Raw genomic sequence first — 27,910 nt, 5'->3', positions numbered from 1 at the left:
CTGTGCATGGACCCTCTGTGTCATTACATGCTTATCTACCCCTGATGTTGTGAAGGATAGGTCTGGCCACGGAATGCGCCAAGCAGTTGGACCGTGCCCTATCACCTGTCCCTCGTGGAAAAGTTTGCACAAAAGAACAGCTTTGACCACAAGTTTGTCGGACGGTGGACACTTAATGTCATCGAGGCCCTGTGGGAAAAGGAGATGGTGGATCCTGATCGATGGTTCCCTGAGCAGACACACATTCATTTGGCTGAATGTCTCATTGCCAGAACTTTAAAACAAGCACTAAGGCTTGGCTGGTGATGAGAAGGGCACTCCCCATCAGGTCCTTGTGTTACATCACCCTTGAAGCGGCTGCGGTGGGAAAGAGTCTGTCGCACACTTCCTTCTGAAATGTGCCTTTGCAAAGATGGTCTGGAAAGTGTGTGGTTTTTGACGAGGTTCATCCCGAGTAGCTCCATGACACACGACTCTGTGTTCCATGGCCTGTTCCCAGGGATACACACTAAGACAAGTATCAACTGCTGTTGGAGGATCATCAGCTCGCTGAGAAACGCTCTTTGGCCTGCCCAAAACTTGCTTGTTTTTCAGTGTAGAGTTGTCCATGACCAAGTGTTGTAGACTGGCATGTTCCAACTACAGGACTACTTGCTGAGGGATGCACTAAAGCTTGGGGTAGCCACCACAAAGGCGCAATGGGGAAAGGCCACCATCTAGGACCTTTCCTCCATTGTGCACTGAGACACTGGTAACTGTATAGAACCATTCGGGCTGTATGCTTGTCTGAATGTACATAGAAAATGCAATTACATTGAAGCACCTCAGAGTGGAACATGTATGAAGAAAAGTTGAATATTATTGCACTCTTCGTAATGTCCAACTTGAAATGTTTTGGAATGTAGTTTTAGGTATTTTATGAATGAAGTATATTTTTGGGAAAAAGACCTGTAGACGTCAGGTGAGGCCAAATTGGGATCAGTTGTCATGTCCTTTCCAAGGTCAGATAACATGCTGAATCTTTAAGTCTATGCTCGCCCATGAAGAATAGCCATATGGCAGATGCATTAGAGGGCAGCTGCTGCCAGTGGAATAAAATTCAGTATCTTCAGGAAAGCAGAGAAAGTTTTTGTATGAGTGTAGCTCATATATGACACAGCATGCTGCCGGGCAGTGATGTGTCATGCTGGGCCTGGCTCTGTGGGCCCAAGCAGCCCCCAGTATCAGCCATCATGTCAGCAAGGGAGGTGCCCCAGTCGATCCTGTCCCACTCCTTCGTCTGTAGACGTATATTTCGGGCATCATGGGCTAGTGAATGAAGGGAGAGCCCTGGCTCGGGTTCTTTCCCTGCCTCCCTAGTTCTTGGATATATAGTTCAGTTGGAACATTTCTGACGCTTTGGATGATAACACTTAACTGAGCACAGATCAGAGAATTGCACTGGGGCTGCTTGTTCTGGTTGGTACAGCCCCTTACCACATGACCCATTCACCAACAAATTCAACGTCTTTTTCTATTCATAAGAACTTTTTAGCTTTAAGTTGGTTTATGAAAAACCAAGTGAATCAGCTTAAAATGAGTGCTCAGTACAGTTATAGTAAAAGTACAGTGTACACATTGCCACTAGTTTACTCATATCAAGTGCAGTAAAAAGGGTCAATTCGCAACAACAATAAATAAATGACACTTTTAATGTAGAAAAAGATTGCAATGTGTCTCACTGGTAAGTAGCAAAACTTGGCACCTGGGAAAAACCAAAGCGGTGTCTGCTATAATATTTTTAGCTTTGTCAAACGTTTGTGGCTTTTGAGTTTGAGTAGTTTTTGTTCTGATTGACGGTTAAACTTTTCTATTGATAGCATAATCATGGCATTCATTGCCAACCACCAGAACATTTTTTACAGTTTGTGAATATAACAAGAAAACCATAGTTTTAAGACAAAATTGATGATAATTTCTGGATGTGGGTAATGGGAAAAGCCAACATTAGCACTCAATATAAATATAAAAACTATATAAGGGCGTAGTTGCAATTGGCTCAGTTAAGCCACTTCATCAGAACTACTGCCTCTGCGATCTGGTTATGTGTCTGGTATAGATAGGCTGAGAGCCCAGCATATTAGAAAACATGGCAATGTGCACTGTCTTACAATGGCAAAGCATGCTGACTTCCTTGTATAACCTGAGGAAACCACCCCCTTGGGTGGGAAAGTATGAGCAGCAGCCACTATACTGTCACCAGGATTTATCTAGAACAACTTGTAGTTACACAATGCCTTTCATGTAAAGAATCTTGAGATGCTTCATAGAGGGATGGGCAAAACAAACACTGATGGAGGAGATATTGAGAGCGATTGGTCAATCAGATAGATTTTGAAGAGGGCAAGGAAGGTGGAGAGGCGGAGATGTTTGGAAATTGTCGAGTTTGTAGCAAGGCAGTCTAGGTTGTCAGTAGTTGGGTGAAGGGAGGGATATAACATATGGATTAGAAGCAAGCCACTCAGCCCCTCGAGCCTGTTCCACCATTCAATAAGATTATGACTTATTTGATTGTAACCTCCCACCTACCCCTGATAACTTTTCACCACCTCGTTTATCTACCTCTGCCTTAAAAATATTCAAAGACTCTGCTTCCGCTGCCTCTTGAGGAACGGACTTCCAAAGACTCACTACCCTCTGACAAACAGTTTCTCGGCATCTCTATTTTAAAGTGCTGACCCTTTATTTTTAAACAGTGACTCCTAGTTCGAGATTCTCCCACAAGAGGAAACATCCTCTTCACATCCACCCTCTCAAGACCCCTCAGGATCTTGTATGTTTCAATCAGGTTATCTCTTACTCTTCTACACTCCAGCAGATACAAGCCTCGACTGTCCAGCCTTTCCTCTTAAGACAACCCGACCATTCCAGGTATTAGTCCAGTAAACTGTCTCTGAACTACGAATACATTTACATCCTTTCTTGAATAAAGAGACCAGTGCTGTACACAGTACTCCAGATATGGTCTCACCACTGTCCTGTACAACTAAAGCAGAACCTCCTGCCTTTAATATTAATTCCCCTTGCAATAAATGATAACATTCTGTTAGCTTTCTGAATTCCCTGCTGTACCTGCATACTAGCCTTTTGTGATTCATGCCCGAGGATACCTAGATCCCTCTGCATCTCAGAGCTCTGCAATCTCTCACCATTTGGATAATATAGTTTTTTCATTCTTCCTGCCAAAATTCACATTTCACATTTGCCCACATTATACTCCATTTGCCAGATCTTTGCCCACTCACTTAACCTATATCTCTTTGTAGCCTCCTTATGTCCTCTTGACCATTTACTTTCCTACCTATCTTTGTGTCATCAGCAAATTTAACACCATTCCTTCGGTCCCTTATCCATGTCATTTACATAAATTGTAAAAAGTTGATGCCCCAGTACTAATCCCTGTGGTACACTGCTGGTTACATCTTGCCCATTTGTGCCTACTCTGTGCTTCCTGTTAGCTGGCCAATCTTCTATCCATGCTAATGCTACCCCTACACCATGAGCTTTTATTTTCTGCAATAACCTTTGATGTGGCACCTAATCAAGTGCCTTCTGGAAATCAAAGCACAGTACATCCACCTTTATCCACAACACATGTTACTTCTTCAAAGAACTCCATGATTTCCCTTTGACAAAACCATGTTGACACTACCAGATTGCCTTGAATTTTTATAAGTGCACTGACATAACATCTTTAATAATAGCTTCTAACATTTTCCCTATGACGTGTTAAACAAGGACCCTAGGATGAAGTTCAACAGGACCTGGGGATTTGTCAGCCTGTAGCTCCAAAAATTTGCTTAGTACCACTCCCCGTGTGGTTGTAGTTTTCCTGAGTTTCTCATTCCCTTCCATTCCCTGATTTACAGCCATTTCTGGGATGTTAATTGTATCCTCTGTAGTGAAGACTGATTCAAAATACTTGTTCAATTCACCTGAAGAAGAGCCATAACACGGACTCGAAACGTTATCTCTGTCTCTCTCTCCACAGATGCTGTCAGACTTGCTGAGTTTTTCCAGCATTTTTTGTTTCTGTTTCAGATTTCCAGCATCCGCAGTATTTTGCCTTTGTTCAATTCATCTGCCAGCTTATTTTCCATTATTAATTCCCCAGACTCACTTTCTATAGGACTAACGCTCACTTTGTTAACTCTTTTTAAAATATCTATAGAAACTCTTACTATCCATCTTTATATTTCTAGCTAGCTTTCTCTTGTACTCTAATTTTTCCCTCATCAATCTGTTTGTCATTTTTTGCTGTTGTTTATATTCTGTCCAATCTTCTGACCTGCTACCCGTCTTTGTAGACTTATATACTTTTTCTTTAAGTTTGACTTAACTTTCTTTAACTTTTTAGTTAACCATGGATGGTGGGGCCTCCCCTTGGAATATTTGTTTGAATGTATCAATTCTGTGTATTCTGAAATATCCCTTTAACTATTTGTCGCTGCATCCCTATCGACCTATCCCTTAACCTCATTTGCCGATTCACTTTAGCTAGCTCTGCTTTCATTACCTCATAATTGCTCTTATTTAAGTTTAAAATGCCGTCCTTGGACCCACTCATTTCTCCCTCCATCTGAATCTAAAATTCAATCATATTATGACCGCTGCTACCTAGGCATGCGCTATGAGGTTATCAGTTAATCCTATCTCTTTGCACATTACCCTGTCTAGTATAGCCTGCTCTCTGGTTGGCCCAAAATTGTCATGTTTTAAGAAATTATCCTGAAAACATTCTATGAACACCTCATGGATGCTACTTTTGCCCATCTGATTTTTTCCCGATCTATATGTAGATTAAAATCCCCCATGATTAACACTCTACCTTTCTGGTAAGCTCCCATTATCTCCTCTTTTCTACTCTGTCTGACTGTGTAGTTACAATTAGGGGGCATGTACACCACTCCCACAAGTGACTTCTTGCCTTTATCATTTCTCATCTCAACCCAAACTGCTACATCCTGATTTCCTGAATTTAGGTCACCCCTCTCCAATGTGCTAATACCATTATTCATTCACAGAGCCAACCTTCCACCTTTTCCTAACTTCCTGTCCTCCTTAAATGTCATGTACCCTTCAATATTCAGTCCTAATCTGTGCCCATCCTGTAGCCACGTCTCTGTATTGGCTATCAGATAAGGCTGAAGCATTTGCAATAACCTTCTGCCAGAAGTACAGAGTGGATGATCCATCTTGGCCTTCTCTGGAGGTCCCCAGCATCTCAGATGCCAGTCTTTAGCTGATTCGATTCACTCCACATGATATCAAGAAACAGCTGAAGGCTTTGGATACTGCAGAGGCTTTGGGCCTTGACATCACCCGGCAATAGTACTGAAGACGTGCTTCAGAACTTGCTGCGCAAGCTGTTCCAGTACAGCTACAACACTGGCATCTACCCAGCAATGTGGAAAATTGCCAGGTATGTCCTGTACACACAAAAAGCGGGACAAATCCAACCCAGCCAATTACTGCCCCATCAGTCTGCTCTCCATCAGTAAAATGATGGAAGGGGCCATCAACAATGTATTCATGCAGCACTTAGTAAGCAATAACCTCACTGACGCTCAGCTTGGGTTCTGTCAGGGCCACTTGGCTCATGATCTCATTACAGCCTTTGTTCAAACATGGACAAAAGAGGTTAACTCCCGAGGTGAATTGAGGTGAGTGACATCAAGACAGCATTTGACTGAGTGTGGCATCAAGGTGCCCTAGCAAAACTGGAGTCGATGGGAATTAGAGGGAAAACTCTCTGCTGGTTGGAGTCATACCTAGCACAAAGGAAGATGGTTGTGATTGTTGGAGGTCAGTCATCTCAGTTCCAGGACATGACTACAGGAGTTCCTCATGGTGGTGTCCTAGGCCCAACCATCTTCAACTGCTCATCAATAACCTTCCTTCCATCATAAGGCCAGAAGTGGGGATGTTTGCTGATGATTACACAAATATTCAGCACCATTCGCGGCGACTCACGCTGAAGTAGTCCATGTTCAAATGCAGCAAGACCTGGACAATATCCAGGCTTGAGCTGATAAGTGGCAAGAAACATTCACAAGTGCCAGGCAATGACCATCTCCAGCAAGATAGAATCTAGCTATCGCTTCATGACATTCAATGGCATTACCATCGCTGAATCCCCCACTAGTAACATCCTGGTGGTTATCATTGACCAGAAACTGAACTGGACTAGCCATATAAATACTGTGGTTGCAAGAGCAGGTCAGAGGCTAGGAATCCTGTGGTAAGTAACTCTCCTCTTGACTCCCCACTCCGCCTGTCCGCCATTTACAAGGAACAAGTCAGGAGTGTGATGGAATACTCTCCCCTTGCCTGGGTGAGTGAACTCCAACAGCACTCAAGAAGCTTAACATTATCCAGGATAATGCAGCCTCCTTGATTGGCATCCCATCCACAAACATTCACTCCCTCCACCACCGACACATAGTGGCAGCAGTGTGTACCATCTATAAGATGCACTGCAGGAGCTCACCAAGCCTCCTTAGCATCTTCCAAATCCATGACCACTATCACCTAGAAGGACAAGGGCAGCAGACACATGGAAATACCACCAGCTGCACGTTCCCCTCCAAGCCACTCACCAATCTTACTTGGAAATATAGCATCGTTTCTACACTGTCACTGGGTCAAAATCCTGTAACTCCGTCCCTAACAGGACTGTGGGTGTACTTACGGCACATGGACTGCAGCGGTTCAAGAAGGCAGCTCGCCACCACCTTCACAAGGGCAGCCAGGGATGGTCAATAAATGCTAGCCTAGCCAGTGATGCCCACATCCCATCAATGAATTTTTAAAAAACGGTATTTATTTATTTCTTTTTGCGCTATCGGTTCATTTGTTTTGAATGCTGCGTGCATTCAGATACAGAACCTTTAGCTTTGTCCTTTTTGTTACTTCTGTAACATCTAGCCTTACCTGCTGATTTGCTCTTCAATTTGTACTCTGGTCGTTTGCCAGACAGGAGGGGACTTAGAGTCGGAGGAGTGGAGAGGTCAGGGTTTTTGATTTATTCTTTGCTATGATCATCACTGGCAAAACCAGGATGTATTGCCCATCCTTAATTGCTCTTGAGAAGATGGTGGTGAGCTGATGCTGAACATGCAGTGTAGATGCAGCCACAGTGCTGTTGGTGGGGAGTTCCAGGATTTTGACAATGTGACAGTGAAGGAACAAGTCAGGATAGTGCGTGACTTGGAGGGGAACTTTGAGGTGGTGGTGTTCCCAGAGTTGTAGGATAGGAAGAAGTTTCAGAATGGGGAAGGGGTTGGTGGGGAGGGGCACGCGGTTCGTGGAATGTGGCAAGGCTGTGAAAGGATTTGAATATGAGGACAAGAATTTTAATTTTAAGACCCAGTGCGAACTGGGAGCCAACGTAAGTCATCAACAACAGGAATGATGGATGAGTTGGACTTGGTGTGTGATAGTAGATGGGCAGCAAAGTTTTAAATTAGCTGAAGTTTACAAAAGGTGGAGGTTGGGTGACTGGCCAGGAGAGTATTGGTATAGTCAAGTCTGGATGCAACAAAGAAATGGGTGAGAGTTTCAGTGAAGGATGGACCAAGGTGGGCAATGTTATGGAAATGAAAGAAAGGTAGTCTTGTTGATGGCGAGGATGAGGTCAGAAGCTTCGCTTAAGATTGTGAAAGGTCTAGTTCAGCCTGAGCAGGTATCTGGGGAGGGAAATAGATTCATTGGTGAGGGTGCAGGATTTGTGATGGGGGCAAAGACCCTATGCCTTGTGCTCATAGTCCACTTGGCTAGATGGCTAGCACGTGGTGCAAAATGATGCCAACAGTGTGGGTTTAGTCCCTGTACTGGCTGTCATAGCTCCTCCTGCCCCGCATTTGCCCCTCCAACTTTATATTTAATTGTCTCTTGCTAATGGAGAAAGATGCCCATGGTCGATCCTTTGTGGACTGCAGCTAATTACGTATCCAAAGGAAATTGCGGCACTCACTGTAAATTATAAAAAGTGAGAACTTGAATTTTGAAAATAATCCAGTTGTGAAATGAATCCAAATGTACAATAACATTTTTGACCTGCACTCTTGACTGGAGCAAACCTTGTGAGCTGTGGAACATTTGGTTGAATGATAGTGACTACAAGTCTGCCAGTGATGGTCATGCTGGTAGGAGTAATTTCAAATGATGAATTAGTGTTACTGCACAACAAAATTATTTCCTCTCCGCCCAATAGCATGAGTGTGTGGTACAGGCAAATTCAAGCGAAGCATTCGAATGGGAATTAGACCGTTTTCTGAAAAGGGGGGTTCTGCAGGGTTACAGCGAGAAGACAGGAGAATGGCACTAGGCCATTTGGAGAGCTGCTGCAGACAGTCGGCTGATTGGCCTCGTTCTGTACTGTAACAATGTTGTGATGAGCATTGTCTCGACTTGGATGTGCCTTGGTCTCATCTGCACATCTAGCTGTGTTACAAATTAAAAACAGAGAATGCTGCAGATACTCAGTAGGTCCAGCAGGATCTGGGAGAGAAACAGAGTAAATGTTTCAGCTTGATGACCCTTCATCAGAGCTGAGCAAATATGAAAATGTCGGTTTTGAGCAGGTGATCATTGGGGAGGAGGCAGGAAGAACAAAAGGGAAGGTCTATGTTCAGGTGGCGAGCAGGAGAGATGAAATGACAAAAGGTTTCATGGTACAAAAGCCAAAGAGAGTAGTAATGAGCGAGGAGACAAAAGATGTCTAGATGAGGTTTGATTGGCTGCATTGCAGCCATCCAAATGCAACATGAAGAGTTGAAGGAAAAAAAGTGACAAAACTGAATTAGCAGAAAATACATGAAACTAATTGACTAATATTCACCCCAAGCCCACGGACTCCCACAGCTACTTTGACTACACTTCATCATAGTCCATTTCCTGTGAGGACTCTTCTATTTTCCCAATTTCCTCTTCTCCATCACATCTGTTCAGACGATACAACCTTCAATACACGCACTTCCAGTATGGATTCCTTTTTCCTCAACCGAGGATTCCTACCCAATATGGTGGTCTCTACGTTGGGGAGACCAAAGGCAGACTGGGTGACCAATTTGTGGAACAGCTCTGTTCAGTTTCCTGTTGATATAGGAGAAGTGTATTGAGTTTGGCCAGAACAATCTGTAAAACTAAAACTAGATCATGAATGTTGTCTACCCTTTGAGCACTAAGGAAAGTTCCTTAAATATTAACAGCTACATCATAGTTTGAATTTTCAGCTGCACTTTTTTTAACTTAGGAACAGCCTATTGCATTGCTGATTGGATTATTCTCATGATTAAAAGGAAGGACCTTCTTCCATATATCTCACTCAAGCCTCCCCTTGTGTGCTTCTTCCTTCCCAGCTTATACTTGACCCGGGTCATAAGTTGTACCCCAAGTTTGTAACATGGTTGAAGGTTGGGCCACAAGTGGCCTGCTGTTTTTGGAGAACGAGACTCAGGCCCTTAGTACAAGCAGTGAATTCACATCTGGGTGGGGCCTGGACTGTATTCAATTGGTAGAAGCTGCTATGATGGCTGCTCTTGCTCCTTGCAGCAGTTGTTTAGGAAAAATGTTTTGCATACCAGTTATGTGCCTGTATATTTGTTGACCATCTCTCCTGCATTTTAATGAACTTTCTGCTCTCAAATTAAAAAGGCTGCCGAACATGACTCCCATAAAGCACTTGAAATGGTTCAGAGTAGGTGCATGTACGGAAAAGCACCAGAGGCAGAGTATTAGCATCTTGACAGTGAGTTGCAGGAGCCAGAGACTGGGGACTGGACCTGGTTAGGCCTAGCACTGGGCATATGGGGCAAGCCAGTCCTGATCAATTCGGGCTGATTGCTTGCATTAGTCCCAATGAAATCAAAAATGAAATGGGTTTTCTTCTCCAATTAGCGCTGCCCATTTTTGGATTTGGTTCACTCTCACCTCTGGCTTGCTGGTTTCACATCAATGTGGATTTGAGCATGCCAGTATATCCTGTCATTCCAGTGCGCATTTTCAGAGGCATGGTGCTTTAGGTCAGGATTCTCACGGGTAATGGAAAACCTGGAAAAGTCATGAAATTTGTAAATGATTTGAAAGAAAAGATAGTCACGAAATATTTTAATTTGGTCTTGGAAAAGTCATGGAAGTGTATTTTATGAAAGATGCAAGAATCCTGCTTTAGATAACACCTGAAATGGAGATCCCTCAGCCTCTTCTAGTGGTTCATGGTGGATATTAAAGGTGCCATAGTTGCGTTCCTAACGTTTTCCTCGAGCCACAGCACCAAAACCATATTAACTGGTGATTCACTTCGTTGTGTTTGGGGTCCTCTTTGTTGATTGTTGTTTACAGAATCGGGACTAAAGCGGCTTCACGTGCAGGTAATATGTTGGGGTGTTTGAGTGCAATAACATAAAATTCATTTTGTCCATTCAAGTAGCAGTTTTTTCAGGCCGTCTCAGATCCTACTGAATGTTGCATTCCTTTAGAATAAGATCCCTACATTTTTTGCCTGATCCCTTCTTTTGCCCCCACCACCTCAACAGGGAATGGATCTGCCTGAAGGCACTCTGCTGAACTAGCGGATGTCACTTGTGGATTTGGAAGGGCTGGGGAAATTGGTCAGTATATCTACTCCTGATCACTCACGAGGCCCTATGATCAGACAGGTTGTCAATGCTCCTGTCAAAGTTTACATGGGAATAATGAACACGTGGGTGAGATATCTGAAGGCATTACATGTGGAACTATATTCATGTAAAGAGTATTGGTGAGGGAGAAAATGAATGAAATTAAAAACAAATAGTTGCCACTTACCAGGAGAAGCTTTCTACAGGGTCACAGCTCAGAGAAAGACATCAAGTTTACACATGTTTTTATTTATGTGGGGCAGGGTGTTCTGGAGGCTATAGTCAGAGACCAATATACGTTAATGCTATTACGAGGGAAGAGTGTGTGGTTCCAAAAATGTCACCATCACTTAAAGCGTGTACACGCTATTATGAAATCCTTTTTTCCATGACACCTTTTTATGATTTTAATTGTGTAAATACAAGTTTTTAAGTGGTTTTGAAATGGAAGAAAAGAGAAATTGTCTTGACTATGCAGTATTTATTTTAATACTAAATTTGGTGCTGAGTTCCTGTTTTTGTGTCTATTTGACTTCATTGTTTAGAACTTGTGTCCTCATGTGACTTCTCAGCTTGGTTGCTGGATGTATACGGTTTCAGACTATACTGGAATTATTCAAATATTGTGTTCTATGAACTAATTTTTGAGATTGTGCAAAGCAGTAATGTTTTTTTCCCCTTTTTATAAATAAAATCCTGCAGTACAAATCACCAATAATTTAACACACTTTGTATTCTAAAGAATGAATTTGAATTCTAGTATTTGGACACAGTTACTGCTGATAGTCTCAATCTGTTAGGGTTGTGTCTCCATTTAATGACATTTTGAAGGAGAGAATCAGTCCACTGATAATTGATAGTTTTGTTTGCACTAAATATTTGAATTATCCTGCAATTTTAAATAACGAACATAAACAGGTATAATATCAAACTGAAAAATAGAAATTTAGTGCTTGAAATTAATTAAAGGTAATGTGAATAAAAAGGGATAGTTAGCATTGGTGGAGATGTCAGTAAGTGGTTTGTGATTGGGTTATAAATTTTGTTTTGTTTTTCTTTCAGGCTAGCAGTAGGAGGAGGGAGTGGAGCTGGCCTCTGTGGTTGGAGAGGCCAGTGTGTCTGCGTCTCAGCACTGCATGGCTGCGATGGCGCCCGCTCTCACAGAAGCGGCAACTGAAGCTCATCATAGGTTCAAACTGGCGACACCATCCTCCTCCCTCTCTCCATCAGGCACAACAGACAGTGACAATAGCAAATCCCTTAACAACAGTACCAAACGGAAAGCCTTCGCAGACGACCACGGTCTGGATTTCCGGAATAGCTCCAGGAACGAAGATCGCTGCAAGTTGGTGTCCTCTTACCGCTGTCTTGATGCAGCATCTCGTCCACCTCCTCCCCCAGAATCAGTGAAACTACAAGGATCTTTCAGCAAGCACGCAGTCATTAAGTCTCATACCATTTTGTCCCATTCTTTATTGGACACTGGTGTGATTAGGGCAGAGCTGGTTGGTGGGCAGCCAGCCTTGGAATTTTCTCCTGGTCTTTTGAAAACAATGAGTACAAGTAGTAGCCAACCTTCACGGCCTTCTCCCCCACAACCGCCAGTAAATGGCTTGGCCAAGAAGTCTGCTATTAATGTACGCTCAGATTCTGATCTGAATAGTGCAGAGGCTGCGGGAAAGGCCATTGCCCCAGGGCTGCCACGCATTGGGTCCACCCAAGTGGAAGATTCTAGCAAATTGGCCTCCAGTAGTAATATAACAAAAAGGGAAGTGGCAGGTGAACAAGATACCTTGGAAGAATTGAGCACTGTTACTGAGGATTTATCCAAATCGGAGCCTGCCAGGCACCCAGAGTTTGGAGAAAATGGCATTGTTAATACTGGGGCTATGTCTTTTACAGAGGGCTCTGCTAGTGGAGTTTCTGGAAATACTGATGAGCGCAAATCTTCTGTCTCAAAAACAAACACCATTAGCATTCGGGATACGGAGCTTCACAGTAGGACGCTGCTGGCTCAGACCAGGCAAAGTGAAATTGAAAGAAGGGCTTGCAGGCTTCGGAAACGACTAGAAGTTGTTCAGGCAAAGCAGGTGGAGCGTCACGTCCAGCAGCAACTGGGAGGATTTGTGGAGAAAACTGTACCCAAACTTCCACATTTGGACTGTCTGAAACGTCAGGATGGGTCACTGCGAAATCAGCAGTTGGTTTTCGCTTGCAAATCTGATTCTGCCTCATGGAAAGGGGGTGAAAGCATTTCAGAAACATTGGCAAATTTCTTTAAGAGCAGTTCAGTGTCTAAAGGGCTTGAAAAATTTATTTCAAGCTCTGACTCAAAGCTACGATTCAGCGAGAATGCCTTTGATTCGGATGTTACAGAGAGCAGTTCTGGTGGGGAGTCTGACATTGAAGAGGAATCATTGACCAAAGTGGAAATGGAGCAATATCACGTGCCAGTGTGAGTATAGACTGAAGCATTTTGATACACGTGAGAGATCTTTGCAGGAGTTGAACTGAAAAGCGCATTTAAAGTTTTCTTCCTGCTTTCGGAATATTGGTGTTCTGTTCTTTTGTGGTCTTGAATTTTGGTGGTCGCATTTGTATAACTGGTGTAGTTCCTGAAGGTTTAAATTAGAGCTGGGAGTCGGGGATAAGCTTCACTTTAAGAAAAGCTGAAACAGTAGGAAAAAAATGAGCAGTAGGCAACTTAAAGGATGGTAAGCAGTATAATCGCTTCAGCAGATTGGGTAGCCTTGTTCAACACAGTGACTGGCATTGTATAGATCCCCAGTGGGGAAACTTGCGTAGTTTGATATCCAAAATTTGCAGACCGGCAGTAAAATGAGAGGATCTCCTTCACACATGCCAACTAACAAACTGGTAGTTGACCTGTATTGTAGAAAAATAATTACTTGTGTTTCTATGCTCACCTTAAACATAAAACATCCCAAGGTGCAAAATTAGACAATGACCCACAGAAGATAATATTAGAGCAGATGATCAAAAGCTTGGTCAGAGGCAGGGTTTAAAGAGCATCTTAAAAGGAAGAAAGACACATGAAGAGGTGGAGGGGTCTAGGAAAGGGATTGCAGACCTTAGGATCCAGGCAGCTGGAGGTACAGTCACCAGTGATGGACTTATTAAAATCAGGAATGCTCGAGAAGCCAGAATTAGATGAATGCAGTTATCTCAATGACTCTGGCCCATTTGTATTAGTTGGGCGTAGTCATTTCGACTCTGTCACTTGTCTGAGTGACCTGTGCCCCAGTTGTAGCTCATTTTGACTGCAGATTGTTTTTGCGTTCACTTGTGTCTATGTCCCAAATGATATATGATATAACCATTATGATACAAAATTCCTTACTAAACAACACCCAACCGAAGCCAGAACCCTACATTGAGGTTGGTGTCATAGGGCCATTTTTGAGTGAGTGAGAACAACAGATTATTCTCCATTAGCTAAGGCAGTTTTCCATGACATGGCAGCTCCAGTTGAGAGAGTGCCAATTCTTCAAGAATAATGGTTGGATGACACCAGCCTAACTTTGAAACAAAAATATTGGAGAAATGTAAGGGACTAAAATCCAACAAATCCCCAGGACCTGATGGCTTACACCCCCTAGCTTTAAAGAGGTAGTTACAGGGATATTGGATGCACATTTGACAACATTTCCTGGATTCTAGAATGCTCCCAGTGGTTTGCAGGTTAGGCAGATGTAACTCCACTATTTTAGAAAGGAGGGAGAGAGAAAAGAGGGAACTAAGGCCAATTAGCCTGACAGTCATCATGGACTCCATTATTAAGAGTCTTAACAATGCACTTAGAAAATCGTAGTATGATCAGATTAAGTCAGTGTGCTTTTGCGAAGGGAAGTTATGTTTAACTAATTGGGAGTTTTTGAGGATGTAGCTAGTAAGCAAGATAAAGGAGAGCCAGTAGATAATGTATACTTGGATTTCAAAAAGGCCTTCGATAAGGTGTTACATGAAAGGTTATATACAAGCTAAGGGCTCGTGTTGGGGGTGATGTGTTAGCATGGATAGAGAATTGGATGATGGACAGGGAGCAGAGAGTAGAGATAAGTGGGGCATTTTCAAATGGGCAGGCTGTAAACAGTGGAGTGTCGCCAGGTTCAGTGCTCAGGCCTTAATTATTTATAATCTGTATTAATGGCTTATATGAAGGGTAAGGTATCCAAGTTTGCTGACTATACAGAGCTGGGTGGAAATGTAAGCTGTGAAGAAGGCACAGAGATATAGACATTGTAACTGGGCAACAAGGTGGCAGATGGAGTGTAATGTGGGGAAGGGTGAGGTTATTCACTTTGGCAATAAGAATAGAAAAGCAGAATATATTTTAAAAGGCATGAAATTTGTAAATGTTGATTTTCAGAGGGGCTTGGGTATACTCGGACAAGAAACACAAAATTAGCATGCAGATACAATCTTGCAAGCAATTAGGAATGCAAATGGAATGTTGGTCTTTATTGCAAGGAGGTTGGAGAACAAGAATACAGGGCTTTAGTGAGACCACACCTGGAATACTGTGCAGTTTTGGTCTCCATATTTAAGGAAGGACAGGGAGTCCCTGTTTTAAGTGTCCCCTTTTAAAGTGGTTTCTTTTTAAAGGGCGTTATTTTTTATGCCCGTGTTCTGTTTTAAGTGCAATGTTCCTTGTTTTGATGGGTGAGCAGTGTGATGACGTCATCACGTGACCAGGCCCAGTGATTGAGTAGAGTCTGGGTTGTGATTATGTTGGTGCCGTTTTGTCCTTACTGCACATTTGAGGAATTCTGTTGTACTGTGCAGATACTGTACTGTAAACTTTGATTTTCAAATTTCTCTTTGTACAGTACATACCTGAGCAGCTGCAGTGAATTTGTTTTTAAAAGAATTCTTTGCTGTACATGGGGAATGCTCTGTACTATACAGTACCTGTTTTTAAATTTATACAGTATTTCTGTTATATTCAGTAATTTCTTATATTTTGCAAGTTATTACAGCTAGGAGTGCACAGCACTGCACATGCATGGTAGCGTTTCAGTTTTTACATTGATTTTTTTCTGGGCAAAAATTCGCCTTAGGAACCTAACTATGGCTTAACATTGATTCCTATGGGAAGCCATGCTTCACTTAGTGGCGATTTTCAGGAATGCGACCACCACTCCCTGTATTGGCATTGGAAGTGGTGTAGCGAAGGTTCACTAGATTAGTTCCTGGAATGAGAGGGTTATCTTACAATGAGGAGCTAATTGAATTGGGCCCATTTTCTCTGAAGTTTAAATAAACGGAGGAGTGACCTCATGGAGACATACAGGATTCTGAAGACACACTCTGAGGGTTGTTTCCTCTGGCTCAGGAATCTAGAACATGGGGGCACAGTCTCAGGATAAGGGGCTGATCATTTAGAACAGAGATGAGAAGCTTCTTCACTCAGAAGGTTGTGAATCTTGGGAATTTCATACCCCAGAAGATTGTGTTTGCTCAATTATTGAATATATTTAAGGCTGGGGTAAACAGATTTTTGGTGTCTGTGGATTGAGGGCTATGTGGAGTAGATGGGAAAGCGGAGTTAAGGCTGATGGTCAACCATGATTGTATTGAATGGCAGAGCAGGCTCAATGGAATGTCTGGTCTAGTCCTCCTATTATGTTCTTAAAACTGTAAACCAGGATCTCGCTGACTTTGTGTGGCACTACAGAGTGATTTACTGAACCATGCAGAAAGAATGCCCAGGTTTGATCCTTGATGCGTGCTGAGTTTGCCTGCTTTGGCCAAGGTAGTTCACTTGGCTTCAGTCTTCCTGAGTTAGAGGGGTGAAAAACCAGCTGGGTTCCTTACACTGACGGCTATTTGGAATCTAATGAAAATATGCTGCTGGGGATGCTGAAGGAGAACTGGCTCAATCTCCTCAGCTTGTGTAGACTTGTTAAACAGTAACCTATTAATACTCATTGCTGAAAAATGCCTTTGTGTTTAAGTTGCTAGAGAGCTGCTCCTGTCACCCAGGGGGGCATGTGCTTGCATAGGTCACTCTTTTCAGGAATGGTGCAACAACTGGAGGTGGCAAAACCCGAAAGCAATGTAGATGCATTATCACTGGGTCGAAATCCTGAAATTCCTTACCAAACAACACTGTGCACCTTCAACACACAGACTGCAGCAATTTAAGGCGACCCTGCCACCACCTTAAGGGCATCTATGGACAGGCAATAAATGCTGGCCTTACCAGTGACACCCACATCCCAAGAATGAATTTTGCTCTAAATTCACATTGCCTCTGGTGTGTTAATGGCATTGGTTACACTTGGTTGCACAGTTGCATAGAGATATGAATAATGGCCAAATGGGCAGACTGGTGATAGGTACTACGTACAGGCAGACGTTATGTGGCTATTTGTGAGGTTTGCACTTCAGTATGATGTAGTGTGACCTGATATGGATCTGTTTTGAAGTTCTCACTTTTGATATGTGAGGGCATTACATATCAAAATTGCCAACTCCAAGCACGGGATTCTATTACTAGGTATATTCCCATTGAGACATCAGTGAAATGCTTCTTGTGGGTGTCTTCAATTTTATAAAAGATAAGTTTTTAAAAAGCGCTGGAATGTTTGAAAGTTTATCAGGAAGTGATCGCTATATGACAAAGGTGTCATTCCTGTGGTTAAAACTTTCACTATGAATTGCTGGGATGTGAGTACACAATCTTGGGAATGAGTAGCAAAGGACAGCTTGGTGTCTCGGTACACTTACAGAACTGTTTGCTGATTTGTATATTATTCCTCAGACAAGCAGTTTGCTATTTTCGTTTGCAGAGATGAGGTAAAGCCCCGAGGTTTCGATGAGCATCTGCATTTGAATTCTGAAAATGGAGTGGTCATTGTTGTTCGTTAGGAGGGAAGTCAGAACAGAATTAATCCAGTAATGATCTCGAGAATTCCATTCCCTTCCATCCCATCATATTACAATACTTAGGAACATAACAGAAGTAGGCCATTTAACCCCTCGAACCTCTTCTGCCAGTCATTGAGATCACGCTGATCTCCATTATCTTTACCCCATAGGCCTTAATATCTTTGGTTAACAAAAAATATATAATCTCAGATTTAAAATTTGCCATTGATCTCACCTCAATTGCCATTTGTGGATGGGCATTCCAAACTTCTCCCACCCTTACTCTTGAAGAGTCTGACTCAAATTTTTAGACTATGCTCCTCGTCCAATACTCCCCAATAAGTGGAAATAGTTTCGCTCCATCTGCCCTATCTGTTCTCAATATCCTAAACTTCAATCAAATCACCCAAAACCTTTGAAATTCCAGGAAATATAGCGCTAGTTTGTGTAATCTCTCCTCGTAATATTCCTGGGCCACAGCAATGTCATTGGCTCTTAGGCCTAGCAAGTCACTATACCAAAATTCAGACAGAAATGTCAAAAAGGAACACCTGGCATTAACCTAGGTACCGGAATCGACAATGGCACACTCTGCTTGGTTGACCCTTACTAACATCTGGGGGCGATTGTGCCAAAATTTTGAAAATTGCCCTGCTGACTAGTCAAGCAGTAGCCTGACATAGTCATACTAAAGAATCAATACCCCAAAGTCCTCCATCACCACACCTGGGCACCCCCTACCTCACAGGCAGGACAGATCCAGTGGCGGCATAGTGGTTTAGTGCCATAGGAATCCTCAGCATTGAGTCTGGACCGAATGAAATCTCACGGCATCAGGTCAAACATTGGCAATTACCACCCACCCTCAACTGATGAATAGGAACTCCTCCATGTTCACTTGGAAGAAGCACAGAGGGTTACAAGGGCACAGATGTACTTTGGGTTTGGGACTTCTCTGCCCATCACTAGTGACTCCGTAGCACCACTACTGACAGAGCTGGCTGAGTCCTGAAGGACATGTCTGTCAGACTGGGCTTAGGGCAGCTGGTGAGAGAACCAATAAGAGGGAAAAACCTGCTTGCCCTGCCATCACTAATCCGCCTGTCTCAGATGTATCTGTCCATGTATCTGGTAAGAAGTGACCACTGTCCAGTACTTGAGGAAACCAAGTCCTGTCTTGTCACTGAAGAAATACTCCATCGAGTTGTGTGGCAGTCCCACCGTGCGAAATGGAATAGACTCAGAGCTAGCAACTCAAAACTGGCATTCTTGAGGGATCATCAGCAGATCTGTATTCAATCACAACCTGTAACCTCCTGGCCCAGGATATTCCTCACTTACCGTTACTGTGAAACCAGGGGATTAACGCTGTGTGTTGATGAGTGCAGGAGAACATGTCAGGAGTAGCATCAGGCACTCTTTAAAAACAAGCTGCCAACCTGGTGAAACTACAACACGGGACTACATGTATGCTCAACAGTGGAAGAAGCATGTTGTAGTCAGTGCCAAACGATCCCACAACCAACAGATTAGTCCTACATCGAGTCACGAATGATGGTGGACAATTAAACAAATGACCAAAGGAGGAGGCTCCACAAATATCCTCATCCTCAATGATGGGGGGAGCCCAATCTGTTGATGCAAACGACAAGGCTGAAGCACTTGTGTTTTGTGACTTTATTTAGCCAGAGGGGCCGAGTAGAGGATCCATCTCAGCCTCATTCTGAGGCCCCCAATATCACAGTCCCAGAGCAAAATACTGCAGATGCTCGAAATCTGAAATAAAACTAGAAAACCCTTTAAGCATCTATGGAGAGAAACAGAATTAATGTTTGATTTAATTAAGGCCATGACCCTTCATCAGAAATGAGGAAAGCTAAAATTGTAACAGGTTTTGAACAAGTGGAAGGGATAGGAGCAGGAGCAGGAAAAACAAAAGGGAAAGTCTGATAGGGTGGAGGACAGGAGAGATTAAATTGCAGAGACTTAATGGTACAAAAGCTGAAGGTAAAGAAACAGATGTGTCCAGATAAGGTGTGCATGGCTGGAGAGCAACTGCCTGAATGCCAAGTGAAGGAATAAAGAAAAAGTAGGAAAAACCAAACCAAAAAAAAAAAGCATGAAGCAAAAGGAAGACAGAGGTTATGATCTAAACAATTTTAGATTACAACCTATGCCTCCATTTTCTGGGGATGATAGCAGTGTTTAGCACCATACATGATTCCCCAGATATTGGAGCAGTCTGTCCCCATATGCAGCAAGACCTCGATAACGTTGCTTTCGTTTAAGTGGCAAGTAATATTTGTACCATACAAGTGCCAGACAATAGCAATCGCCAGCAAGAGAGAATCTAACTAATCTTCCCTTGATGTTCAGTGACATTACCATTGCTGAATCCGCCACCATCAACTCCTGGGGGGCTACCGTTGACTAGAAAATTAACTGGACCAGCCATATAAGTACTGTGGCTACAAACATAGATCAGAGGCTGGGAATTCTGCAGAGAGTAACCCACCAGCTGAGCCCCTAAAGCCTGTCCAGCATCTACAAGGCACAAGTCAGGAATGTGATGGAATACTCTCCACTTGCCTGGATGAGTGCAGTTCCAACAACATTCAAGAAGCTCGACACCATCCAGGACAAAACAGCCCACTTGATTGGCACCCCATCCACAATCATTCACTCCCTCCACCACCAACGCACAGTGGCAGCAGTGTGTACCATCTACATCTTGCACTGTGGGAATTCACCAAGGCTCCTTCAACAGCACCTTCAAAACACGCGACCTCTACCACCCAGAAGGATGAGTAGCGGATGCATGGGAACACCACCACTTGGAAGTTCCCCTCCAAGCTGCACACCATCCTGACTTGGAACTATATTGCTGTTCCTTCACTGTCACTGGGTCAAAATCCTGGAACTCCCTTCCAAACAGCGCATATGATCCTGAGGGGTCTTGATAGGGCGGATGTGGAGAGGATGCTTCCTCTTGTGGATCTAGAACTAGGGGTCACTGCTTAAAAATAAGGGGTCACCCATTTAAAACCGAGATGAGGTGAATTTTTTTCACTGAGGGTCGTGAGTCTTTGGAACTCTCTTCCTGAAAAGGTGGTGGTCTTTGAATATTTTTAAGGCAGAGGTGGATAGACTCTTGGAAAAACTCAGCAAGTCTGGCAGCATCGGCGGAGAAGAAATCAGTCAACGTTTCGAGCTCCCATGGCCCTTCGGCAGAAAGGGCCATGGAGGCTCGAAACGTTGACTGATTTCTTCTCCGCCGATGCTGCCAGACTTGCTGAGTTTTTCCAGGTAATTCTGTTTTTGTTTTGTTTTGGATTTCCAGCATCCGCAGTAGCTTTTAGCTTTTTGTTTTTATCTCTGTGGATAGACTCTTGGTAAGCAAAGGGGTGATAGGTTATTGTCGGTAGGCGGGATGCACATTTGAGGTTACTATCAGATCAGCCATGATCTTATTAAATGGCGAAGCAGGCTTGAGGGGCTGAATGGCTACTTCTGCTCTGTTTGTCTGTTCGTGTACCTACACCACATGGACTGTAGCAGTTCAAGAAGGTGGCTCACCAACACCACCTCAAGGGCACTTAGAGATGTGCAATAAAAATGCTGGATTAGCCAGCGATGCCCACATCCCATGAAAAAATAAAAAAAAACCTCTGACTCTTGAAGCTGATGCATCAGCCATGATGAAATGCAGCTTGTGGTGGAGATTAAACTAGTTCTTCATTTACTGGCAGCAGCAGATTGAAAATTTATTAAAACCTTAGAAAACTTGTAACTGGAATCCGTTGATCAAATTAATCTCTGGTGTTAAAATTGTTTCTGTCGTTGCCACAGTCTTAAAAAATGTGTTGGGATCTGAAGAAATAAATGTGGTGTCCTGTAGGTCAAAGCTAAAGCAACAATTCAAGATTTTGATTTCTATTTTGAATTTGCTTAGCTGCCTTGAAGGTATTTTTGTTACGTGGATACTGTTCTATAAATAAGATTCAGCCGTTGATATCTGTCCAAATATCCAAAGTATCTGTGACCCTCGTGCAGGTTATCATTAACCTGTACCACTCTGAGTCACATCTTCCTCGAAATAGTGTTGGACTACTCTTATTTTCCAAGTTTTCTTCCCTGTTCATCTTTTACTGAAGGTGGCAGGCCATTTCTATGGACATAAACATTGTGCTTGATACCATTCCACGTGTTCCAGCAAGGTCGCTGGTAGGGAATAACATTTGGAAAAAAGGAGCAGGCAGCACAGTTTTTTTTTAAAAAGAGTTCAGGTCAAGGTGGAAGGTGGAGATCTATTCACTGGGAATGTTCTTCTGGGAGTAGTATAGGCTATTAAGATCCCTGTTTTTATTTTGAACTGACTGTTGCGAATTGTCCAAGGCACTTTTACTTGGCTTTTCCAGATGCTGTTTTCCCCTCTCATTACAGTCTTAGACATGAACCTTGATTTGATCATGAGAGGAGGGCAATCGGAAACTGATATACGTTGAACAGATTGAGTTTTGAGGAAGAAAAGTTGTTAAAACAATTTCTCCTCAGTTCCAGTTGCACCTTTGTTAATCAGTAATGAAAATATTAGTGTCATGGGACAGTTGAAAATTTCCTAACTTTTTTGAAACATTTATGAAATGGAAGCTGGGACCCTCATCCGTGATGTACAGTTTTGCACCATGACGTGCATTTTCCCTCCAGTGATTCGAGCTATTGTGTGGGAAATTAAACATAATTTGCAACAATGAACAGTAATTTTGATCAGTGTTGGAATGAAGTGTGATGGTCATATGAACTCAACAAAGTTAATGCACTTTTGAAGCACTGGATGACGTTGATCATGTGTACTCAGGATCATGGATCAGTTTGTTTTCCTTGGTTTGAATGGACTCCCATTCTGTGATTACAAATATGTGCAAATGTTGAATTTAATCATATTTCATATTGTAATATTTTAAAAGCTCATGGTCCGTGTTTAATACAGTTAAGGGACTGGTTTCATTTTTAATTTTCTGCGTTCTTTTATTCAGGGTTCCTTGTCATTTTCTGACTTAAAGTGCACAGATTTTTGGACTTGCTCCTGATGTGTTGGTGCTTAGAATTTTTGCTTTTTACTGTTATCACACACTTGACCGTTGCTTCCTTTTCTGGTGATGATTAGGGTTTTTTAATGTAGTGAGAAAGGTTTTACTTTGAAGGTGCTGTCAAGATCTAATCCATGATTTCTTCAGATTTTCAAATGTGTGGGGTATTAAAATTTGTGAACATAGAACCTCGGAACCTGCAAAAATGGAAAAGGCGATGGGAACCTTTTATGGAAAATCGCAGTATTATATCCCATGATGCCCCTCATACAACTCTGATCAAATTTTTCTCTCTATTCTTATCCACTGAAAACTTGTTGATGCAAGGAGCCATGGCTGTCTCCCTGAGCTATTGTTTAGAACTTGAGTATTGCTGAAAAAATACTTTTGTTATGCTTTTCCGTCATCAGGCCAATTTGCAAGAATACCAAATGTAAAGGGAACAACAATTTATACTGTGTGAGAAGAGTGTACTGATTGGTTGGCAAGTGGTCGCTGATCGCTAGAGGCGTTGCCATGGAGAATGCACCATTTAATGGTAACTGACAGATAACTGCTAAGCATTGTTTGAAATTTCAACCGGGCAGCTTGACTCTCATTGGTCAAGGCATTGTCCTGAGGAATGAACCAGCAAATGGCTGTCACTTCACCTGTTTAGGTGTCACAGGTGCAATGTGTGTACATGTTCTTTCTGTCTGCAAAGAACGGGTACCTGTGTATTAATATATGTAGCTTCCAGTACATGCAAATGCACCACACTGCAAGCCTGACTGACAAGGTAGCCATTATCCTGCAAGATGCCTTTGCGCCTTATTTCGGCATCAAGCTTGCATGGTGAGCAAATGGCTTGGGTTCTATTTACGGGGTTGTTGATGAGGCCAATCATATAGCGCATGGAACTGTAATAATCCCAATGTTATATTGACCAGTGAAGGTAGGCTTGTGGTAGACCATGGTAGAGAACCCCCTGGCAAATTTCTTTGAATTTCAAGCACAATCATGCTTTGGATCAAATAAAAGCCTTACTTTAGCTCTTGATAGAATGTGTCTGATCCTGGTACACTGGCCTGTGTCTGGACCATCATTTTGAACTTTTGAAGGTGACATCATCTGAAGATGTATTTTTCAGAAGAGCCTGGATCATCTTCAGATGTGGAATAAATCATTTTCTTTTGGTGGGAAGAATTTCTCTCTGCTATTGATTTATAGTCCGGAGAGGAAACCAACTCTGCAGAATGAGCCACAGGCAGTGGGTTAACTGCTGAGCCATGTGGAAGGCCTGGAGGAAATGTCCTATTGCAGTAGGGCAATGTGCTGGAATATGTGAACATACTGGTGACTTGTCAGAAACTTTGTGTGTGTGTGGGTAGAGGGTTGTGGGGGGGTTGTGGGGTGGTAGGTATTGTGTAGTAGCGACCACTGGTTAAGTTGTACATTTTGGTTGTGTGTTGCTCTGGGAGGTAATAGATTACTCCAAATCTGCAATACTTTTGGATATAACAAACCAGTGATATTTTGTTTGTATCTTGTCATTGGATGCCAGAATTACTGTACTATTTTAACCAAGATGGAATTAGGTACACATTGCACTATTGGCTGATCTTTGTTCTATGGATACACTAAGTGGAGGAGGCTGCAGCAGCCTCCTTGGATTTCTGGCATGCGTCAGCTGAAACTAAGCATATTCAACAAATCCATTTCCTCTCAGCAGCATAATGCATAAAGACTGCATCAAGAGAAATGGAGAAGCAATTAAAAAATGCAGCAGGCTTTGAGGTGAGAGGAGCTTGCAATTCAGAAACCAATGAAATGTATTACTTGTGCCGTGAAGAGAGATTAATGTGTATAATGTTATTGGAAATTATTTTTAAATTGGACTTGTAGTGGGGTCTGTTCTGTGTAGCTTAATTGGTTACTAAAGCCAGCTAGTCTGGGTGCTTTGTATGGTAGTTTGAGATGTTAATTAGATAAATGTAAGTTAAAAGGTAAAGAGTACATTTGCATTTGTTGAATAAACCAGTCAAAAGAAGGGAGTAAAATCTTGCACCTAGCTAGGAGGCATCAAGCAATGTGTTTATATTACTGATAAAATTGGTGCTATGAAAGGAGTTTTATTGTTAGAGAAGATGGAGTTCAAAGACCTAGTGATACAATGAGAATTTAGATTCAAAGGGAAGGCTAGGTATAAGGAGAAAGGAGTTTTGTATGTGCAGGGGCCTCTCAGAGGCATGTCAGATCTAACCAGCCTGTAAGTCCTACAACTGTGTCTGCAAAGGAACCAAATTGCAAGGGACCTCATTTTGAATTTGTACGGTCAAATGTGCTTTTGCCTGGTGTTTGTTTAAAGTCTATGGGTTATTGTTACCTTGATGAAGATTTACCTGAGAGTAATTAATTTGGGGATTTGGTTAAAAATTATTAGGATAGTAATTTGTAGACATGTGTATGTGTTTAATTAGCTGCTAAATTAATAAATGTTTAATTTAGTTTTATATTAAAAAACCTCTCGAGACTTGGATGTTTTACTTCTGAATTCAGAGCTGCATCTCAAACATACCAATTGAAAATATAGGTTATGACAGTTGCTCAAGTTCCCCTCTGGGATTTAAATAACTCAGCCTTTACCAACTGCTGTGTTACAACACTTGTGAAGCACAGCCCTGTGGCGGGTGTTCCATTTTTTGGCTACCCAATAGGAATGAATAGGTGAAGTGAGCCAGCTTTTGTCAAAATCCTACACAAGATTTTAAATTGAGTGGAGTGTTTGCGTGCTCTGTGCTTAATGCTGATAGAATTTCATTTGTAAATAACTCTGATTAACATCAGCTATGTAAAAAAAAAACTTGCTGCCTGGTCTCCGTTTGTTGTTTTGTTCATGGGATGTAAGTATTGCTGGCTCGGCCAACTTATTGAGCATCCTGAATTCCCCTTAAGATTGTGTTGTTGAGCTGCCTTAGCCCATGTGTTGGAACTGCAATCATCCAGGCAAGTGGAGAGTGTTCCATCACACTGCTAACGTGATAAGTCAAGAAATGAGCTATTCACCACAGAATTCCCAGTCTCTGACCTGCTCTTGTCTCTTACATGGCTGGCCTAGCTCAGTTTCTGGTTAATGGTAACCCCCGGGATGTTGATGATGGGGATTCAGTGATGATAATGTCACTGAATGTCAAGGAGTATCAATGTCTGCTTGTGAGAGACAGTTTACTTTAAAAATCATGAACTGGTTTATTTCTTCACCATTCATAGATCTTTAATCTGAAAAATCTGTAGGAGGAATAAATACTGCCACTTGCCAAAAACTACCACAACAGTCATTCTCCCACCTGGGATTCCATACTCTCTTCACCATGCTGCTCTCGTTCTCAGTTTCCAGATGTAGATTTCCCCTTCAAAATCACTTCCGTTTACAGGGACACAGTGTCTCTCATTGTCCAGTTCACAAGAGCCAACCTCTCTTCAAATTCAGGGACACTTCACCTGTACCTGATTGTTTGTTTGTTTGTTTGTTTGTTTGTTTGTTGGTGTTATAAAATTACCGAGCTATTTTCCTCAAGATTCATTGCAGTTTTAAGTAAAGCAAACACTAAAGCTGAAAAAATAAAAGTTGCCTTTTCCACATTTTCTGTCAATTCAAAAGGCAAACCTCCTTAGCTTTTTCTATGCTGAGTTTGTTAAATTGAAACAGAAGACCCTTGTCTTGAGCCATCACTACCAATTCAATTTTTTTCTGTACAAGCTACAAAAAAACCCAACGCATGTCTCGATTACATAGGGTGGTTTCATGGTTATGGTACTGAACTTAAAACTTAAGGTTTGAGATTTGAAATACCAGCATGATCAATTTAAAATTGAAATTTGGTAATTTGTGGACTAGCATGTTACCATGTGCATGTCTAGGGTTGGCATTCTTTATTCTTCCATACCTATGGTAACTTTCTAAAACCATATAAAGGAGTTTTTTTGTTTCAGCTGGCGCACCTTGATATTGGTATACGTAAAATTCATTACACCCATGGATAGAAAAGTCAGAGGGGTCATTGTGTACAATTCTAAAGGGGGAGCAGAGGGATCGAGGTTTATATGTGCATAGATCATTGAAGGTGGCAGGGCAGGTTGAAAATGTGGTTAATAAAGTGCACAGTATTCTGGGCTTCATCAATAGGGCCATAGAGTACAAAACCAAGGAAGGTATGTTAAACCTGCATTAAACATTGGCTTGGCCTCAACTGGAGTACTGCGTCCAGTTCTGGGCACTACACTTTAGGAAGGATGAGAAGGGATTAGAGAGAGTGCAGAAAAGATTTCCAAGTATGGATCCAGGGATGAGGAACTTCAGTTATGTCGAAAGCTTGGAGAAGCTGCACCTGCTCTCGTTAGAGAAGAGATTGGGAGGAGATTTGATAGAAGTATTCAAAGCCATGAGGGGTTTGGACAGAGATAGGGAGAAAATTGTACCCATTAGTGGAAGGGTGGAGAACCAGAGGGCACACTGTTAAGGTAATTGGCAAAAGAAGCAATGGTGACATGAGGAAAAGCTTTTTAACGCACTGAGTGGTTAGGATCTGGAATGCATTGCCTGAGTGTGTGGTGGAGGCAGGTTCAATCAACGCATTCGAGAGGGAATTGGATCATTATCTGAAAAGGAAAAGTTTGTGGGGAAAAGACAAGGGAGTAGCACTAGGTGAATTGCTCTTTCATAGGGTCAGCACAGACACACAATGGGCTGAATGGCAGCCTCCTGTGCTGTAACCATTCTATGATTCTGTGATTCCTTTCTCCAGTTCTCTTCTGGCCCCCAGCCCACTGCATTTACCCTGTCAAACCTTGAGTAACAGTGAACAGTTTGACTGGATCCCGTTTCTTTCTCTCTCTCTCTCATTGAAAAGGCGACAATATTTGGTGCTTTTCTTCCTACCTAGAATCTCAAATTCCTGGTATCATTCCAGAATATCTTTGCTGTACTTATCCTTCCTATAATGGTACATAATGCTCCAGCTGTAGCTTAACCACTGACTTGTACAGAATCCGTATCAGTTTCTTGCTTTTATCCTCTGTGTATAACATTTTTCTAACAGTGGCCTTTTCTGTCTGTACCTTCAAAAAGTCTTTGTATCTGCAATGATTATTGTTTGTTCCTCACTGAGAGAATAATACTATTTAAGATACACTTACTTTCAGTTTTCTTTACTGTCTCTTGCTTGTGTACAGATGTCTTGTACTCAATTGAAGTTCTCAATTTGTGGGTATAATGGATGAGTCTTG

At 42.3% G+C, this 27,910-nt stretch overlaps 1 protein-coding gene across 3 annotated transcripts in view; it reads left to right on the top strand.

The window, feature by feature from the left end:
* LOC144668097 (KAT8 regulatory NSL complex subunit 1-like) overlaps positions 1–27,910 on the top strand; it is a 249,087-nt gene that overhangs the window by 79,099 nt on the left and 142,078 nt on the right. For all 3 annotated transcript variants that reach the window (XM_078529886.1, XM_078529887.1, XM_078529888.1), the window contains one exon: positions 11,724–13,116. In XM_078529886.1, coding sequence (XP_078386012.1) covers positions 11,798–13,116 — 1,319 coding nt within the window. In that variant the 5' untranslated portion in view covers positions 11,724–11,797. The remainder of the gene's footprint in view (positions 1–11,723; positions 13,117–27,910) is intronic.

This window comes from Cetorhinus maximus, chromosome 25 (genome assembly GCF_964194155.1).
Source record: "Cetorhinus maximus chromosome 25, sCetMax3.hap1.1, whole genome shotgun sequence".
Lineage (NCBI taxonomy): Eukaryota > Metazoa > Chordata > Chondrichthyes > Lamniformes > Cetorhinidae > Cetorhinus > Cetorhinus maximus.
This window is presented reverse-complemented; position numbering and strand designations above follow the sequence as displayed.